The sequence below is a fragment of the Cnephaeus nilssonii genome (assembly GCF_951640355.1).
Source record: "Cnephaeus nilssonii genome assembly, chromosome: 2".
Classification (NCBI taxonomy): Eukaryota; Metazoa; Chordata; class Mammalia; order Chiroptera; family Vespertilionidae; genus Cnephaeus; species Cnephaeus nilssonii.
The window spans coordinates 64,971,294-64,990,293 of record NC_137073.1 but is presented as its reverse complement, the minus strand read 5'-3'; the positions used below and the strand labels follow the sequence as shown (position 1 = coordinate 64,990,293).

The window sequence follows — 19,000 nt, the reverse complement described above, 5'->3', positions numbered from 1 at the left end:
ATACTGTTAGTTAATATATAATTAATTAATGGACATAGGAAGAGAAATAGAGAGAGAGAAACATAGATGTGAGAGAGAAACATTGGTTGGTTGCCTCCTGTATGGGATCGAATGTACAACCTAGCTAGTTATGTGCCCTGACCTGAAATTGAACCTGCCAACTTTTGGTGGACTAGATAAATGCTCCAGCCTCCTGAGCCACATTGATCATGGCCATCTGGGATATTTTTTTTTTTTAACAGGAATAGTGAAATCACCATCTGGACTAAGTTTTACTTACTTATAAGTCATTAAAACTTTCAAGATAGACCCAGACAAATGAACAAAATCCTGATCATGAACATTTAAGAACAACAGATTTGGGTTTTCTTCCTGCCTTTCTTTTTTTCCTACATTCTAAGAATAGTATTTGGAACTAATGGGATTTATTCTAATTGTAAAACACAATGATAATTTCTGTGGTACCATTTTATATCATGTAATGTTAATACTTAGTATACTAAAATTTATGTTTGTGCAATGCTTATTGGAGCCAACATGGTATTTTAAATGTTTTTGTTCAAGAATAAGGCTTCATTGCCCTGGCCAGTATAGCTACATGGATAGAATGTTGCTTGTTCACCTAAAGGTTGTGAGTTCGATTCCGTTCAAGGGCACATACCTGGGTTGTAGGTTCTATCCCTGGCTCTGGTCAGGGTGTATGGAAGGCAACCAGTGGATATGTCTCTCTCACATTGATGTTTCTCTCTCTTTCTCCCTCCTTTCCACTCTCTCTCAAGAATCAATGGAAAAAATATCCTTCAGTGAGGATTAACCAAAAAATAAATAAAATAAGGAATAAGGCTTTATTATTTTTTGTATCTATAAGTACTATATTATGTATATAACTAGAGGCCCGGTGCACGAAATTCGTGCATTGTGTGTGTGTGTGGGGGGGCTCCTCTCAGCCCTGCCTGCATCCTTTCCAATCCAGGACCCCTTGGGAGTCGGGCCTAAACTGGCAGTTGGACATTCACAATCCTGGACCGCTGGCTCCTAATTGCTCACCAGCCTGCCTGCCTGGTCTCCCCTAACTGCCCCCCCCTGCTGGCCTGATTGCCCCTCACTGCCTCTTTGTGCCAGCCTGATTGCCCCTAACTGTCCCCCCTGCCAGCCTGTTCACCCCTAACTGCCCCCGCTGCCAGCCAGTTTGCCCCCAACTGCCCCCTCTCTGCCGGCCTGGTCGCTCCTAACTTCCCTCCCCCTCCACTGGCCTAGTCACCCCTCACTGCCCCCCATGCCAGCCTAATTGCCCCCAACTCCCCCCCCACCAATCTGGTCACCCCTAACTGTCCCCCCCCCCTCCAGCCTGGTTGCCTCTTACTACCCCCCCCGCCAGTCTGGTCACTCACAACTGCCCCCTCTGCCGGCCTGGTTGCCCCTAACTACCCCCCCTGCTGGCCTGGTCACTCCCAACTGCCTCCCCCCCCCTCCCGCCAGCCTGGTTGCCCATCACAATCCCTCCACCGGCCTGGTTGCCCCACACAGCCTGCTGTTAAATTGTTTTGTCGTCCCTCACTAACCCCCCTGCTGGCCTTGTTGCCCCATGTAGCCTGCTTGTTCAGTCATTTAGTTGTCCCTCACTAAACCCCCTGCTGTCCTGGTCATAGGCAGTCATCTTGTGAGGGTGTGATGGTCAATTTGCATATTTCCTCTTTATTATATAGGATTGCCTATATCTTGAACATAATAAACTATAAATTTCTTTGAAATACAATAAATATATGACTTTAAAATGCTATTATGAACATAACAGGCAAATAATCCTGCATTTTCCTTTTGTACTATGTTTTTAACTTTTAACTAAAAAATAAACTATATATGTTCAAAAATTGATATCACATTATATACCCTTCCCTCTATCTCGCCTTTCTTTTTCTTCTTCTCTCTCTTTTCCTTCTTTCCTTTTCTTTTGTAGGTTACTGCCATGATAGAAATAACCATAATTGATGATGCTGAATTTGAACTCATGGAGACTTTTAGTATTTCCTTAGTCAGGGTGACTGGAGGTGGCAGACTTGGTGATGATGTTGTAGTAACTGTTGTAATTCCACAAAATGATTCTCCATTTGGAGTATTTGGATTTGAAGAAAAGACTGTAAGTGAAATACATTGGGGGAGGGGCTTATCCTAGGCTAATTTTTTTCTGTGTAATTTTTAGTAGAAAGGTGTCTCATTTTTTTTTTTAAAACCCCTTCAGAACCCTTCACTTGCGATTCTCTTTTCAAGGGTCTTTTAAGTTGGCTATTGAATTAGGGGCCAGTCATCCAATCTATGCAATTTGATAGTAATGATAATTCTTACATCAGGCAGTTATAAAGAGAACCAGATTCCTACTTATTAAGTGTATTAAACCAAAATGTACTTTCTCCCCATACATTTGTTCTCTTCCTGCCCTGCTGGCAGACTAACATCCTGATCACAAGGCCTGATTCTGTCATGGATCTGGTGTTCCACCCCAAGATGGATTTAGCTGGGGAGGTGTTTATATTACCCTGCCTTCTGGTACTCTTTCTTGACTTACATTGAATAAAAACCCATAGTTATCCCAGCTCATGCATTTCTTTATATTTCTTCTCTTTCTTCCCTCTTACTTCTCATTGTCTGTCTACTTCTGAGTTCTGGAAAAGGTAGCTCAATATTTTTGGTTCAACCAATGAGAGAGAAAAAATGCTTAACCAATCATTTGTGCAGCCAGGTTTAATGACTAGTGCTAAATTATCCCTACATCTTAAATATAAAATAAAGGACCATAAAACAATATTGTAATTACTACATGATGATTATGTAATAATTGTTATGACTTTACCTTTCAAAGAAAATTCTAAAATGAAATAATAAAAATATTTAGGTAATTCCGGGATACACAATAACTTTTATGTATCCATATTTTATTGTTCCCTTTATTTAATCACTTATAAGTAGTCAGCAATACACCATCGATCATTTATATAATTACAAATTGCTCTAAGGATCATTGCCATTATTGCTCTGAAGATGCAGTGCTAGTCCTATAACTTGCCTATCAGTGCTGGATGTTCCAGATGCTCCAAATTTTAAAGATACCGTAATAATTGTCTAATGATTTACCAACTGAAATTTCAGCTTCATAAGAAAATGGAAACCATAAGAGGGACACCATACTCCCATTGCAATAGCCAAATGAGACTCTTTCTTGGAAAGGAATAAGCAGAATTAAGGGTGTGTAAGAAGTTGTGAATGTCTCCAGGCAACAGAAAAGGTCTAGGAAAATACAAAAATGTATAAAGACAACAGTAAAAGTATCCATAAAATACTAAATATTACTACCCTGAGATAGACATAGCTAATATTTTGTTGTATTTCCATCTAGGCTTTCTTTCTATGTGTATGTGCAAAGAACTATTTTAATACATATGAATGTATAATTTAATTTTTTATAAAATGTCTGTTAGCTTCTCAAGTTAGATTAAAGGTTCAGGACTTAATAATCAAACCTCCAATTGGTGAAACCTTATAAAATACTTTTGCTTTTAACTTTGTCACATTCTTTTTGAACTTACATACTGGATGGTGTATTTACAAACTCCTCTCATTGTTAGGGAAAATGAAGAGTTATGTTACCATTAATAAATAATTTTTGTTTATTAATTTTATCTTAACTACTTTGGTGCATAAACTTTAGTGCACCCTTGGCCTGAGATCTCATAGCTTATTGCAGTAGCCTCCAATTTTCTATTTGTCTTATAGTCTAACTAGAGGCTTGGTGCACAAAATCATGCACTGGGGCTCACAGTCCAAGAGCCCTCGGGGGATGTCTGACTGATGACTTAGGCCCGCTCCCACCCTGTGGGAACACACTGACCACCAGGGCAGCTCCTGCATTGAGCGTCTGCCCCCTGGTAGTCAGTGTACATCATAGCGACCAGTCGTTCCACCATTCAGTCGATTTGCATGTTAACCTTTTATTATATAGGATAGTAAGAGTTGGGCCACCCAAACCCTACTGTATAACCCTTGTTGTGAGGAGTAAATGAGTTGATATATGGGAAACTCTTGTAACTGGGCTTTATACACAGTAGTTGTCAATTGCTGTTTTTATTATTGCTGGTATTAATATTAGCTTATTACCAGCCCTTTATGGCTACTTTCCTTGATTCTTATCTTTCTAACTGCCAAAGGCTCTTGATCACATGGAGTTTATCTTTTAACTTGTATCTAAGATTTTCACTATTGGGCACACAGTGAACATTCTGTTAACCTCATTTGATGATATAGATTAGATTCAGCACTGAGGAACACTGAGAAAAGATTGTTAATATAAATCTATCAGAATTCTCAAGCTGCTCCCAAGAACAATATGGCAAGTATACTAAAGCACTGGGAATAGCCCAGGCCCAAGGAAATCTTGTGAAACCCAAGCTAAAATGTTATCTGTGAAAACAAAGAGGACTTATCTGTGCAGTTTGTTTATAGTGGGGTCTGTCTTTCTTCCTTCCTTCCTTCCTTCCTTCCTTCCTTCCTTCCTTCCTTCCTTCCTTCCTTCCTTCCTTCCTTCCTTCCTTCCTTCCTTCCTTTCTTTCTTTCTTTCTTTCTTTCTTTCTTTCTTTCTTTCTTTCTTTCTTTCTTTCTTTCTTTCTTGTTTAATATTTCTGGCCTCTGAGGAGTGGTTGGCATAGCACTGGCTGTGGAGTGAAACATCTCTACTGGGTTCCCGGCTCCTCTTCTCCAAGTATATGTATAGATAGCTGGCCCTCAGGTTTCTGTGAGGCTTCAATAAGTTTATGTGCAAAAATTGACATAATAGAAAATAAATGTCAGTTGCCTCCAAATCTCTACTCTTGGCACCAATGCAAAATCTCATGGAAAAAACAAAACAGGATTAAATTAAACATTAGTTAAGTGTGTCTGTCTGTCTTGAAAATGGAAGGCATTGTGTTATGTTTTGTATTTCCATAGTAGGTGGATATAATAGGCTCAATTTGGACTTTGCTTCACAGAGTCAATATATGTCATTCAGTTGAACCAGATCTCTTGTGTAGAAATAAATGGTGTTGGTAAATTAACGTACTAAATTTCCTTCTGTCTTTATGTCATGATAATAAAATCTCTTTTAAATTTGGACTTACTAATGTTGGCAAACTGCATAATTCAGAGGGCAGTTTAAGTCTGTATTATGTGGGATGCCTGATGATCATAAAAAGAACCCCCAAATCTTTCTTAACAAAATATTTCTCTTTTTGTTATTTTACTTCTTCTTTATGCAAGTGTCCTACATCAGTGTTCCTATTTGGGGTCTAATAGACACTTCTTCATCAACTGGCATCTTAGGCAGCAGACTCTTTCCATCCTGTGGCTCTGTCCTCCTCTAGATCCCGAGAGTCCCCTCTCATTACCTGGCAAATAGGAAAGGCGGGGATATGGAAGATTGTGTGAGAAGTTGATAGCCAGACTATTAATAACATATGTTACTTCTATCTATATTTTTGGGTCAAAATTCAGTCACGTGCTCCACCTAATTGCAAGAGTGGCTAGGAAATACCAAGTAGCTGAGTGCCCAGATAAAAAGGAAATGGGGTTTGGGGAAATATCTTTTCTGCGTATAGACAGAATTCTAAATTCAAAAGTTACAGTCATTGTAAATAGAAATAAGATTGTTTTCCCTACTTTTTAAAATTTATCTTATCGGATTTTTCTTTCTTTCAGGTAATGGTTGATGAATCCCTTTTGTCTGATGACCCTGATTCATATGTGACATTGACAGTTGTCCGGTCGCCAGGAGGAAAAGGAGCCGTCCGATTGCAGTGGACTGTGGATGAGATGGCTAAAGATGACCTCAGTCCTTTGAATGGGACACTTCATTTCGATGAGGTATACTCAGCATCAGGACCCCTGCAGTTTTTCTCTAATTTGTCTTTGCTTGCTTTTCCTTTTCATAGTCTTACTTATGAATTCTTTAGATAGTATTTACTATGTCTGGACTTCCTTTGAAATTATATGTATTATAGGGGGAAAATCACAAATACACACACACACACACACACACACACACACACACACACACACCCCTAGATATCTGAAATAAAATTTAGTTTAGTCACTGCCTCTATGCTACCATCAAAACTACACTTCTTTCAACATTTCCTTTCCTGATTGAGGGCAAAATCAGTCAACCAAGCTGGAATTCTGGGTGTCAGCCCCCTCTCCACCCATTCTGTAACTCTTGCATATATTTGGTCACCGAGTCTTGTCAGTTTCCCTTTTAAGTACCCTTTCTCACCTTGGCTCCTTCTCTATCATGTCTGTGACAATGCACACATCCATCATCTTTTATTAGGTACAGTCTTTTAACTTGTAACCCTATTCTAAATCTTTTCCTTTTTCTGTCCATTATTTGTGCCACTGACAGGGTTAACATTCTATAAGATATGTCATGTTATGTCACCCCCTGCTTAAAACAATCCAGTGGCTTTCTCATACCCACAGAAAACCTAGCTCTGTAACAGTACACAAAGCCTCAAATGAGGGAATCCTGGCTGTATCTTCCACCTTGCTTTTAGAATCATGTTTGCGAACATCTTTTCTAAATTAATAAAGATAAAATAAGAAGCAAATCAGTTAAAAACCAGAAAAATGGAAGTGATACATAAGTTTTTAAAAACCTCACAAAATAAGAATTAACAAAAAAAGCATTAAAAGAGAGAAAATGCTAAAAATTGTAAGACACTTCTTTATGCAAATCTAAGCAAATAAAGGCATTGAAGTGATTCATGTATTACATAAGTGATAGATTTTTCTATGAATACATTTAATTAGGTTGAGGCAGGAAATATACATTTTCCTAGAAACTCTTACAAAATTTTTTTTAAAAGTACAGTTACTGTGAAATAGAAATAATGAATTAATGAAGAACAGCTTGAGTGAAAAATATTAAAAATCTCAGAGAAAAAATAATTACAGAACTAAGATGTACATGAGAAGGAATAAACAGCAGAATTCAAACTGCAGAGAAGTAATCAGTGATGCATAAGACAATGAGTTGTTTTATCAGCATGCACAGGTAGAAAAGGTAAAGATAAAATGATACCTGGTTATGTCTCAAAGTGTTAATTAGTTGTCCTCTCTATATTTGCTTTCCTTTGTTCCTTCCTGTCCAGCCTACACTGAAAACATGTTCCAAAAAATTCCTGAGCTAAGTGTAAGGCGAGAGGAAGGGAACGATAGTGAGCACTCTTGAGATCAACACCTGTGGAAGGAATGGGAAGGAAGCAGGGATGGGTAGAGGGCAGAGTCAAAATGGGCAGTAGAAAGATGACCTGTATAAGTGGTAAACCTTTGACCTTAGTGTTTTTGCATCATGCTGTGACCATATAGCTCTCTTTAAGAGATTGGACTTTCAATTATTGAAATTTTTTAGTAAATTTAGAAGCTGTGATAATCCCCCCTTTTTTTTCTATTAAGAACTTGAATAGCATTTATGGTCAGAGCTAACTTTTATATAGTAATTCTCTTTAGAAGCAACCCATAATTCTAGGAGGGAAAAATGATATACTTTAAAAATGCTTATGGATATAAACAGTATCCTGCTAATGAGAACTTTCAAAATATGATGTCAATCAATCTGGAGAATTTTTTACTCCTGTCGTTTGGTGTAGACTGAGTCCGAGAAGACCATTGTATTGCACACACTTCAAGACACTGTGTTGGAGGACAGGCGTTTCACCATTCAGCTGATATCAGTTGATGAGGCAGAAATATCTCCAGTGAAAGGTAAGAGAAATTCACATTAAAAAACACACCAGTAGATTCCTAGAAAAATGTAACCAAATAGTCAATAGTACTAAAATAGGTTACATTAGGTTTTGTAATCCCTAAAATGTTTGTTAAAACATAAAGATGTCATTTTTCTACCATGTATTACAGCTAACAAATTTTTAAAACTAAAATTATAATACCCAGTGTTAGTAAGGTCATATGTCAAAGATTTCATACAGCTTAACTATGTGATTTTTTTTAAAATGAAGGTATTTATTTTAGCAATGTTTATGGAATAAAATATGTAGCTTCCTAAATGATCCATTTAACCAGGTAGGAGACTGATTAAATATAACAGAATACTATGCAACTATTCAAAAGAATCTATCTATATAAAAGCCTAAGCGACCATCGCAACCAAATGGATGACCGAACAGGCTGCGTGGGGCGACCAGGCCGACAGGGGGGTTAGTGAGGGTCGACCAAACGACCGAGCAGCAGGCTGCATGGGGCAATCTGGCTGGCAGCGGGGGTAGTGAGGGGCGACCAAATGACCGAACAGCAGACTGCATAGGGTGACCAGGCCAGCAGAGGGGGCAGTTTGGGGCAACCAGGCCAGCGGGGGGGGGGGCAGTTGGGGGTGATCAGGCCGTCAGGCAGAGGCAGTTAGGGGTGATCAGGCTGGCAGGGGGGCAGTTAGGGGTAATCAGGCCAGCAGGGGGTGCAGTGAGGGGCGATCAGGCCAGCAGGCAGAGACGGTTAGGGGTGATCAGGCTGGAAGGGGGGGCAGTTAGGGGCGATCAAGCAGGCAGGCTGGTGGTCCAGGATTGTGAGAGGGGTCCCGGATTGGAGAGGGTGCAGGCTGGGCTGAGGGGACCCTCCTATTCCCCCATGCATGAATTTCATGCACCAGGCCTCTAGTCTATAATAATCTATAATAATAAAAGCATAATATGCTAATTAGACTGGCCGTTCTTCTGGACATCCTTCCAGATGAAACTGGGGCTGTGAGGGGAGCACAGGTCCCAGGTGCCAGAGGGAAGCTGGTGCCAGCAGCTGGCGGAAGGAAAGCCTACTCTTGCACGAATTTTGTGCATCGGGCCTCTAGTATGGTATAAAAGGCCTTAATTACATTACAAATTAAGAACACTTAATTACATGGATAATTGTTATGTTTATAAAGCATGCTTTATAACATGTTTAATATAATCCCATTTTTCTCATGTGCATGTCATAAATATGTAATGATTTACTTTAAATCTTAATAGTGCTTTTGGATTACCTGTATTTTCTATATATTTTTGCACTGTTCACATATTACTTTTGTAATAAAACATTTCATCAGGAAGTAATTACATAGATATTTTGACATTTCAGAAACAGGCATCATATTTCTTACTTTCTTATGGTCCATATTAAAGTTTGTTTCTTAGGTATGGAGAGAAAGGCTTAATGGTTCTAAATGGTTTCATTGTGGTACAAACAGTAATAACCATGAAAAACATCCCAGCAACTTTGAGATGAAAGTTTACTTACATGTCCTTTTTTTGCCATCAAAAACTCCATCCTGTATAAGAGTCTGTGGCCAATAAAACAGAATTCCATGATCAAGGAAATTCTCAAAATTATAGAGCATCACTGTATGTGCCTAGGGTAGCTGTATTAGAGTGGATCAGGGTAAATAATTTGTTAATATAAAAAATTCAAAGTATATTTATTACTGTGACGTATTTGCACACAACAAACCACTCTTGGTTTCATTAATTCATTGCCAAAAAAAGTGAGAGTACAGTAATCCAGTCCTTTGTTTCATGAAACCCCATGTGCTTCTAGAAACCATTTTCTTCAACTTACTGCCCAATAATAATATGAATATCAAATTACTTAATATAGTTTTTTTATTTCTATACTAGAGGCCCAGTGCACGAAATTTGTGCAAGGGTCTTGGCTCTCGCAGCCCCGGCTTCATCCGGAAGGTTATCTCAAAGGTTGTCCGAATGGTCATTCTGCTGTTTGGTTGATTTGCACATTATGCTTTTATTATTATATATTATTATATATTATTATAGACTAGAGGCCCGGTGCACGAAATTTATGAACTCAGGGCAGGGGGGCACTCCCTCAGCCCAGCCTGCACCCTCTCCAATCTGGGACATCCCTCTCACAATCCGGGACTGCTGGCTCCTAACCACTTGCCTGCCTGCCTGCCTGCATGATTGCCCCAGACTGCTTCTGCCTGCCAGCCTGATCACCCCTTAACCGCTCCTCTGCCAACCTGATTGATGCCTAACTGCTCCCCTGCTGGCCCGATCACCCCCAACTGCCCTCCCCTGCCGACCATCTTGTGATGATGTGGGGGAAGCCATCTTTTGACAATGTGGGGGCGGCCATCTTGTGATGATGTGAGAGCATTGCACGAGGGTGAGAGGGCCACCTAGGTTTTTATTAGTATAGATTAGTAGGACTATTTGGCACATTTTTATAAATGCTTATAAGCAAATAATAGCCAGAAAATTAAAAATGAAAGGTAACTTTAAGAATTCTTCCTTTTGCCATATAGATAATAAACATAGCCAGATAGCCAGTTGCAGTGAGCTGCAAAATGGTTACTGTAGAAGTGAATTAATGCAAATGGTAGAAGACTGCTTGCTTCCTGTGGGAGTGATAATGGAATTATTGCCCACTTTCATTAAAATGTGATCTTGGACAAGTTATTTGCTCAGTCTCCTCAATGCCTCATTGGTAAAATGAGGATAATATTAATATCTAACTTATATGATTACCATGAGGATTAACTCATAAGATTAGTATATGCAAAGCACTTAGAACATTACAGGCATATACTAAGTGAATACTTGTGTTTGCTACATTAGCTGTATGTATAGGGTGTCCCCAAAAATCTATACACACTTTAACAGCTGATAACTCAACTAATTTTGAACTGCATATTAATAAACTCTGACTTTATAATCATTCAAAGTGTGTATACTTTTGTTTTTTGGACACCTTGTATATCATCTTCAATTTAGGTAGCGCATCAATAATCATTCGGGGAGATAAGGGAGCTTCAGGAGAAGTTGGGATTGCACCCTCCTCCAGGCACATACTCATTGGGGAACCCTCAGCAAAATATAATGGGACTGCTATCATCAGGTAAGGATGTTGTAATCTTTCTTTGCCTGGGTTGGGGCTTTGAAGTTTTGTGTAGATAATTGGCATTTTTATGCCTTAAATACATTGTTCTCAACACATGCATATTCTTCAAGCATTGTTATTTTATATGTTGGCGACATCCTGTGGAGAATAGAGTACATTTTTAGTGAAAATTAAAGACATATTCTGATTTATGTTGAAGTTAGATCTTGAGGAGGTTTCTGACTGATTTGCACAACCCATTCTGAGGAAAGCGCAGTGAGTTGACATTAGATCTATGCTTTTAGCCCCATCCATCACTGGCTATGTAAAATGAGCATTACTTCATCTCTGTAAGCTTGTGTGTCTCAGCTGCAAAGTTGTTCCTTAGAAAATCATCTGAATCAAGCATTCTAAGTGTTCTACAATTAGGGCCTGTTATATAACTACTAGTGCCCTGGTGCACGATTTGTGCAAATTGAAAGTAAATTAATTAGAAGGTGGCCAGCGGGGCGGGACTGGGCGAGACGGGCTGACATGCCCTGGAGCCAACCTACAGTGGTCTCTCCCCAGCTGGCAGCGCTGGGACTCAAAGGGTGTCTGCGGAGTGAGTGGGGTCCCTCCAGCAGGTGGGGTCCCTTGGCCTGGCCTGCGGGGATCAGGCCGAAACTGGCTCTCCGACATCCCCCAAGGGGTCCCAGATTTCGAGTGGGCGGTTCTCGGGTGACGCACCCCGGAATTGGGCTCCCTCCTCTCTGGTTCCGGGGTGCGTCACCTGAGAACCGCAGCTGCCAAGTCACCACAACTTGGCAGCTCCTGCATTGAGCATCTGTCCCTGGTGGTCAGTGTGCCTCATAGCTACCAGTTGGAGCATCTGCCCCCTGGTGGTCATTGTGTGTCATAGCTACCGGTTGGACGGTAACTTAGTCTTTTATATATATAGATGAGATGCTTATAGGTGACTTTATTACAAATCTTTTCATGAGGAGTGGGGCAGCAGCTAACAGTGAAGTAGCTGAATTTGCATGAAAACTCTACCTTTTAGAAGTTTGTCCATTAGCACTGCATGTGTGAAGTGTTTCTGTTCTTTAGAAAACTTTGTTTAGGCTATTGACATTTTGTGAAAAATCTGTAAATAACTTAAAAAAAATTTTTTTTTAGATCTTCCGCTTCTAGTGTTCAGCTTTTGCTAGTATTCTTGTCAAGTAGATTTACATGCGCTCAGTACTTTGACTCTTACTATCTTGGAAGTATAAGACTGTCTTGTGGTATATAATTGATAGATAGGGGTATTTAAATGCATATTGTTTCTGAAATAAATGATAATTGTTTATTTTTGAAAGAGAGCAAATATCCAGGAAAAGTTCCTTCAATAAAAAAATGTATTGAATATATGTGTGTATTGTAGCCTGGTTCGTGGCCCAGCGATCTGGGGGGAGGTCACGGTGTATTGGAGGATTTTCCCCGCATCCATGGGGGAATTTGCTGAAACATCAGGAAAACTGACAATGAGAGAAGGACAGTCTGCAGCAATTATAGTGATCCAGGTATTAATGTTACTGGCTTCTGTTGTGCCCTTTGCTATGTGTGTGTGTGTGTGTATGTATGTGGTTAGTGGGTGGGGTGGTGGGAGATGGTTAATATCCAGGATTTGTTGTTGTTACTTATGTGATAGATATTTTTCTTTAAACGTTATAGTTTTTGCTGATATTGGCCCATTTTGTCCTTCTGTAGGCTTTGAATGATGACATTCCTGAGGAAAAGCGTTTCTATGAGTTCCGGCTCACTGCTGTCAGTGAGGGGGGAGTACTGAGTGCAGCCAGCAGCACCGCCAATATCACAGTGGTGGCCAGTGACTTTCCCTATGGCCGATTCGCCTTTTCACAGGAGCAGCTTCGCGTGTCAGAGGAGGCACAAAGGGTAGAGTCTGACATGCTGAAAATCGGAAATACCATTTTTGTTTTTTATATTATAGTGATCTTTAAAGCGTGTTTCCTTGTTCTTCTGAAGTTTTCACCAACTGATTCCTTTCCTCCTGATGTTATTTTGACATCTCATTTCCATACTTCCATAAATCTATTTATAATTTCAACATAATCCTAGTAAATTGAATTAGAGGTCATAAAAATTAAGTATTGTCTGGTAGGTTAATCATCCAAGTCACATAAAAGAACCTCTTCTGGCTGTAGGTGAACGTCACCGTCCTCCGGTCGGGGGGCTCTCTCCGTCCCGTGCGGCTCTGGTATGAGACAGTGAGTGGGACCGCGGAGGCAGGCGTGGACTTTGTCCCTGCACCGGGAGAGCTCCTCTTTGAAGCACGGGAGATGGCGAAAAGCGTGCAGGTTGAAATACTTGATGACAGCCTTCCTGAAGGCCCTGAGGAATTTTCTCTAGTAATTACAAGAGTGGAACTCCTCGAAAGGTAAAAGTAAAAAAGAAAAAGAGGAAGAAGAAAAAAGTTAGTGCTAGGTTGTGTAGGGGTTAATACAAAACTGTGAAATAGTTCTTTCCCTTCTCTTTCATAGATTTATGTGACATTAGGACAGTGTGTGGTAGGAAATTATAACAATACCCTGTTCATTATGCATTGTTCTAATATATAACTCAAAAAAAAGTTGAAAGTATGTATTTCTGTTGCATGCAGTCACTCTGGGCAGCCATAGACTTGAACAGGGCATGGGCGGGAGTAATTTGGTGAGGAAATAGAGTAACTGTTCTGTAGGTCGAAGGTCAGCTGGCCTTGGGGAATTTGCTTCCCCCCCCTCCCCCCCCCCCGTCTCTGTACCTGGGAATGGGCTGGAGTGAGAGATTTCCTTTTGGAGTCCATGAAAGCTGTCCTGTCTTCTCCATGGGTGAATGGGGTGGATGCTTGCTTTCCCAGTACCAGTTTTAAAGGGGGTAAAAACATTGAGTCAAAGAGGGCCAGTCATTAATGTGCACCGTGTTTCCATTGAAGATCAAGAGTGAACCATACGGAGGCCATCTCATTCTCTGATCATTTAATATTTTAATTCCCTTTTTTTCTAATTTTGCCTTATATGTAATTTTATTAACCAGCTTTCAACCCTTTGAGACGTAGGTGGGGTAAAAATACCAGGTAAATAGAATTTGGAAATGAAAGGAAGGACTACACTGGTTTAGTGCCATTTTTTAGCTTCAGGGATTAAAACGATATAAAGTCAGAAATGTTCTCAAATGGGAATAGTATCAATATATTAAAAAAGGAAGCTTCCTTTGCATAAATGTCATTAGACAAGTAAACTACCATCTATATTAAAGAACAGAGGCATTGATTTGTAATTGTTTTCCTTAGATAGTAAAATGTTTTCTTGAATCTTGAAGGTTTAACTTGAAATTTCTTCAGTGGCACAACACTCACTACTTCTCTGAAGTAGCTCTCTCAGCCTGGCACTGTGAGTGTCCAGCCCAGCGGCTTCCGTCTGCGCGTGCACTGCAGTTTGATGTCCATTCCCTTCTGCGCCCATTACTGTAGAATGTGTTCAGCAGTGCATTTCTAGCCCCAGAGTTTTCTTTTACGACCACTTCTTCCCAATTTCCTTATAGTTCTGTTATCTCCCCATTGCCTCAGTTTAATAACTTTATATTAGTTCTGGTTTCATGCAGGCAGTGATAATCGCGAGCAGCACAGAAATCTGTTTCCAACAGCATTTCAGGGGGGAGAAAAGAAGCATTTTAGTATCGGGAGTTTTAAAAAGTATTAAATTGCTTAATAGGACTAAGTTATAGGAGCTAAGAGGACCATTCAATTGATGGTAAGAAATTATATACTCCTTTTATTTCATTTTTTTATGACTTTTCAAGAGGGTATGATTTTACCATCCAAGAAAATGGACTTCAAGTAGATCAGCCTCCTGAAATAGGAAACATCTCCATTGTCAGAATCATAATAATGACAAATGATAATGCAGAGGGCATCATTGAATTTGACCCAAGGTATACTGCCTTCGAAGGTAGGTTCAGTAACCTTATTTATAAATTTACCACCACTTTCTGAATTATAGATTTCCTGAGCTCAACATTATCAGTTTGAATGCTCATACATAAATTTTCTGTTTGGTGTGTGTGTGTGTGTGTGTGTGTGTGTGTGTGTGTACATGTACATGTATACCCTTATATGTATTTGTATATTCCTTTATAGATTTATATATTTACACATTGGGCAATCTTGAACCTCACTTATGTGTGCCAAAGCTGAATGGTTAGAAACAAAGCAATTTAAAAAACTTGTGTTTTACCTTAGAAATACTGAAATATTCATATTTCAAACACTTTTATGAATACATTTTAACTTATGCAATGCTTAACTTTCTTTGTGATTAGAAATCTGTGAATATGCACTTTCTAATAAATTGTCATTTATTAATATGTGGCACAAAGAGGAGGAATGCCTACACTGATAATCATAGGTCATTTAATTTCTAACTTATATTGTTCACTATAACTTTCAACTTGAGACAAACTACATTTCTCCAAAAAGAAATGAGTCATGAGATTTTTACCAATCATTTTTTAAAGTGATAAATGAATTGTGGACACATTGAGTACTTGCCCTGTTAATGGCCATGCTTAATTTGACTGAATCTTATAAATATTAGTTGCCTTGTCTGACATACTAGTTAATTGCAAATGCCTATTACAGTGGAGGAAGATGTCGGGATGATCATGATTCCAGTGCTGAGGCTGCATGGAGCACACGGCTGCGTGACAGCTGAGTTTGTCTCTCAGAGCTCCTCTGCGGTTCCTGGTGTCGATTATCTACTGCATGGGGATTCAGTCACATTTCAGCATGGGCAGAGCTTAAGTTTCATAAATGTCTCCATCATTGATGACCATGAAAGGTAACAATTTAGTGATATGAGAATACGGTACTCCCCCCTTATCCTCAGGGGATATATTCTAAGACGCCTGAAACTGCAGATAGTTTGCAACTCTATATATACTATGTTTTTTTTCCTATATATACCTGGGATAAAGTTTATAAATTAGGCACAGTAAGAGATTAATAACAATAATAATAAAATAGAATAATTATAACAATACTAGAGGCCTGGTGCACGAATTCGTGCACCAGTGAGGTCCCTTGGCCTGGCCTGCGGGATCAGGCCGAAACCTGCTCTCCAACATCCCCTGAGGGGTCCCGGATTGTGAGAGGGCACAGGCCAGGCTGAGGGACCCCACCGGTACATGATCGGGGCCGGGGAGGGACTACAGGAGTACTCCAGGGTGTGTCCGGCCTGTCTTGCTCAGTCCCAATTGGCTGGACCCCAGCAGCATACTAACCTACCAGTCAGAGTATCTGCCCGCTGGTGGTCAGTGCACATCATAGCGAGTGGTTGAGCAGCCTTAGCATATCATTAGCATATTTCGCTTTGATTGGTTGAACGGATGACCAGACAACCGGACACTTAGCATATTAGGCTTTTATTATGTAGGATACTGTAATAAAATACCTTAATTGTACTCTACTTACTCTTCTTGCGATGATGTGAGATAATACCATGCCTACATGATGAGATGATGAGATGAAGGGAGGTGAAGAACATAGGCATTGTGACATAGCGTTAGGCTACTATAAGGTTTACTTGTACAAAACACTGTGATACCCAGACAGTCAATCTGATAACTGAGATGACTACTAAGTGGCTAAAGGTGGGTCACTATCCATACACTGGACAAAGGGATGATTCATGTCCAAGTTGGGATGGAGCAGGTCAGGGGGAGATTTCATCATGCTACTTAGAATGGCATGAAATTTAAAAATTATCAATTGTTTCGTTCTAGAATTTTCCATTTAATATTTTTGGACCCCACTTGACTGCATGTAACTAAAACCAGGAAAAGCAAAACCAGAAATGATGGGGAACTACTTATAATATGGGCATACATAAAACATGAATATTGTGTTCCATTCCTTACCTATGATTTGCACCGATAATAGAATTTTAGGTTATACATGTGACCATTGAAAAACATGTGATAAATTTAGGGCAGAGGGGAGGGATGCACTGTGGCAGGGAAAAGGAATTGGGAGACCATTGTAATTGTATGTTACTTTTTCAAATACAGGAATAATAATTTTTATTAATTTAGATTTGAAAAGTCTAATCAGAATGTAGATGCATTCAGCAAGTAAAAAGAGAAAAAAAATCTATTAACCAGCCCAGGTTATATAATATTGAAGTGAATCATTTATGCCTTTAGCTGATCACCCTCCTTTCCTACTTGGAGTGTGACTACTGTGCCTTGAGTGACCAATTAAGAAAATGACTAGTTATTTGGATTTTAGAAGCATTTTCATGTACTTAGATTCACAGATTTGCTCTTTCTTGCTATGCAGTGACTTTGCAGAGCCCATTGAAATTCTGCTCATTGGAGCTGCTGGTGGAGCGGTCCTTGGACGCCACCTAGTGAGCAGATTCACAATCACCAAGAGCGACTCTCCCTTTGGTGTTGTAAGATTTCTTAATCAAAGCAGAATTTCTCTTTATAATCCCAATTCTACAATGATTTTACCCTTGGTGCTGGAGCGGACTGGAGGACTCTCAGGAGAGATTCAGGTAGAGTTATTATTCTCATGGTTTTAAAAATAATTTTTGATAATTAAGTTTGGTGTTGGATTTTCTTATTCCTCAAATATATTCATTCACAATCAATAATATTTATTAATCACCTAGTAGGTGTAAAGCAGCTTCTAAGTCCTATGAAGTGCATAAAAATGTATGACAGCTGACCTCAGGGAATTCTTGAGAGCAAGTAAGAAATTAAATGATGGATTCTGGTAGAATGCATTCATTCAACAAGTATCTGTTGCAAGCTTTCAGTGTGCCAGACCCTGCTGTGGGCACTGAGAACATGCTGGTGAACAAGACAGACCTTGTCTCTGTTCTCATATAACTTTTAGAACAGTTAGCAAATAAATAAAAGAAAAGTGATCTGATGACACTAAGTGCTTTGCAGCAATGTGAAATAGATTCACAATTGCATGTGACCTGCTAGCTGCTCTAGATGGGATGGTGAGGATATGGTATTTAAACCGAAGGCTGGAGGATGAGAAATGGGTGGTTATGTCATTGTTAGAGGGATGCGTGTTCGGGGAGAGGGAAAGCCAGTGCAGATCTACAAGGCTGGCATGTTGAGATCTGAAGAGGTCCATGTTTGGGGACCTGGAGGTGCTGGGTCACAGCACCGGATAGCTCAGCAGGCTCAGTAGGTGTTTGATCACAGGGGACCTCCTAAAGCAGGTTAAAGATTTTATGCCAAGTGCAAATAGGTTGCCATTAGAAAGTTTTAAGCAAGGCACTAATATCAATGTCACTGGGTTGTCATTTTAATCGGCTCACATAGGACAGCTGTGAGGCAAATGGACTGTCAAGAAGCTGGATTGGAAACAGAATGGGCAGTTAGGAGGCGATTAGCCTGTACTGTCCAGGGCTGAGGTGGAGATGGCCAGAAGTGAATAGACATTGAGTATTTTTTGGAAGAACAACTCATTGGGCTAGTGGAGGCTGAGGAAAAGAAAGCATTGAGGGTCACTGCTAGAATGTTAGTTTTAGCAACCAGTTATATTATAGTGCTGCTTACTGAAATGCAGATGCTTGGGGGAGAATCAAGAGTTCTGTTTTGGCCTGTCCATTTGAGATACCTACGAGACATCACAATAGAGGGGTCAAATAGGGAGGGGGATGAGCAAGTGCGGGTTGGGGTTAGGGCTGCAGACAGGGAAGGTGTTGACACAAATGCAGACATTTGAAACTATGGGGCCAAAGGTGTGTAGAAAGAGATGTGAAGAAAACAGACCTGAGCCCCAGGCTGCCAGCCTCTAGGGGTCTGAGGAAGGAGAGCCAGCAACGATTGAGAGGTAAAGGCAGAGGAAAACTAGGAAAGCATGTATCGTGTGAGCATCGTGTAAGTCAAGAGAGACAGGACACAATATTTTAAGAAAAAGGAAGGGATCAGTGTGTGCAATGCTGATGAAAGATAAAAGAAGCAAACAGAAGTGCCCAGTTTTCTTTCTTCATGGATATTGAAAAGCATATAATTTTAAGTTATAGAAACTTTAAAAAATGCCTTTATT

The 19,000-nt window shown here is 39.9% G+C and overlaps 1 protein-coding gene across 1 annotated transcript in view; it reads left to right on the top strand.

Annotated features, from left to right (window-relative positions):
- ADGRV1 (adhesion G protein-coupled receptor V1) overlaps positions 1-19,000 on the top strand; it is a gene marked incomplete at its 5' end in the record, with an annotated part of 444,372 nt that overhangs the window by 122,304 nt on the left and 303,068 nt on the right. Inside the window, 10 exons of the mRNA XM_079797671.1 lie at positions 1,958-2,137; positions 5,725-5,889; positions 7,674-7,788; positions 10,803-10,926; positions 12,314-12,452; positions 12,640-12,825; positions 13,095-13,327; positions 14,728-14,876; positions 15,566-15,764; positions 17,264-17,483. Of these exons, the coding sequence (XP_079653797.1) occupies positions 1,958-2,137; positions 5,725-5,889; positions 7,674-7,788; positions 10,803-10,926; positions 12,314-12,452; positions 12,640-12,825; positions 13,095-13,327; positions 14,728-14,876; positions 15,566-15,764; positions 17,264-17,483 (1,710 nt within the window). The remainder of the gene's footprint in view (positions 1-1,957; positions 2,138-5,724; positions 5,890-7,673; positions 7,789-10,802; positions 10,927-12,313; positions 12,453-12,639; positions 12,826-13,094; positions 13,328-14,727; positions 14,877-15,565; positions 15,765-17,263; positions 17,484-19,000) is intronic.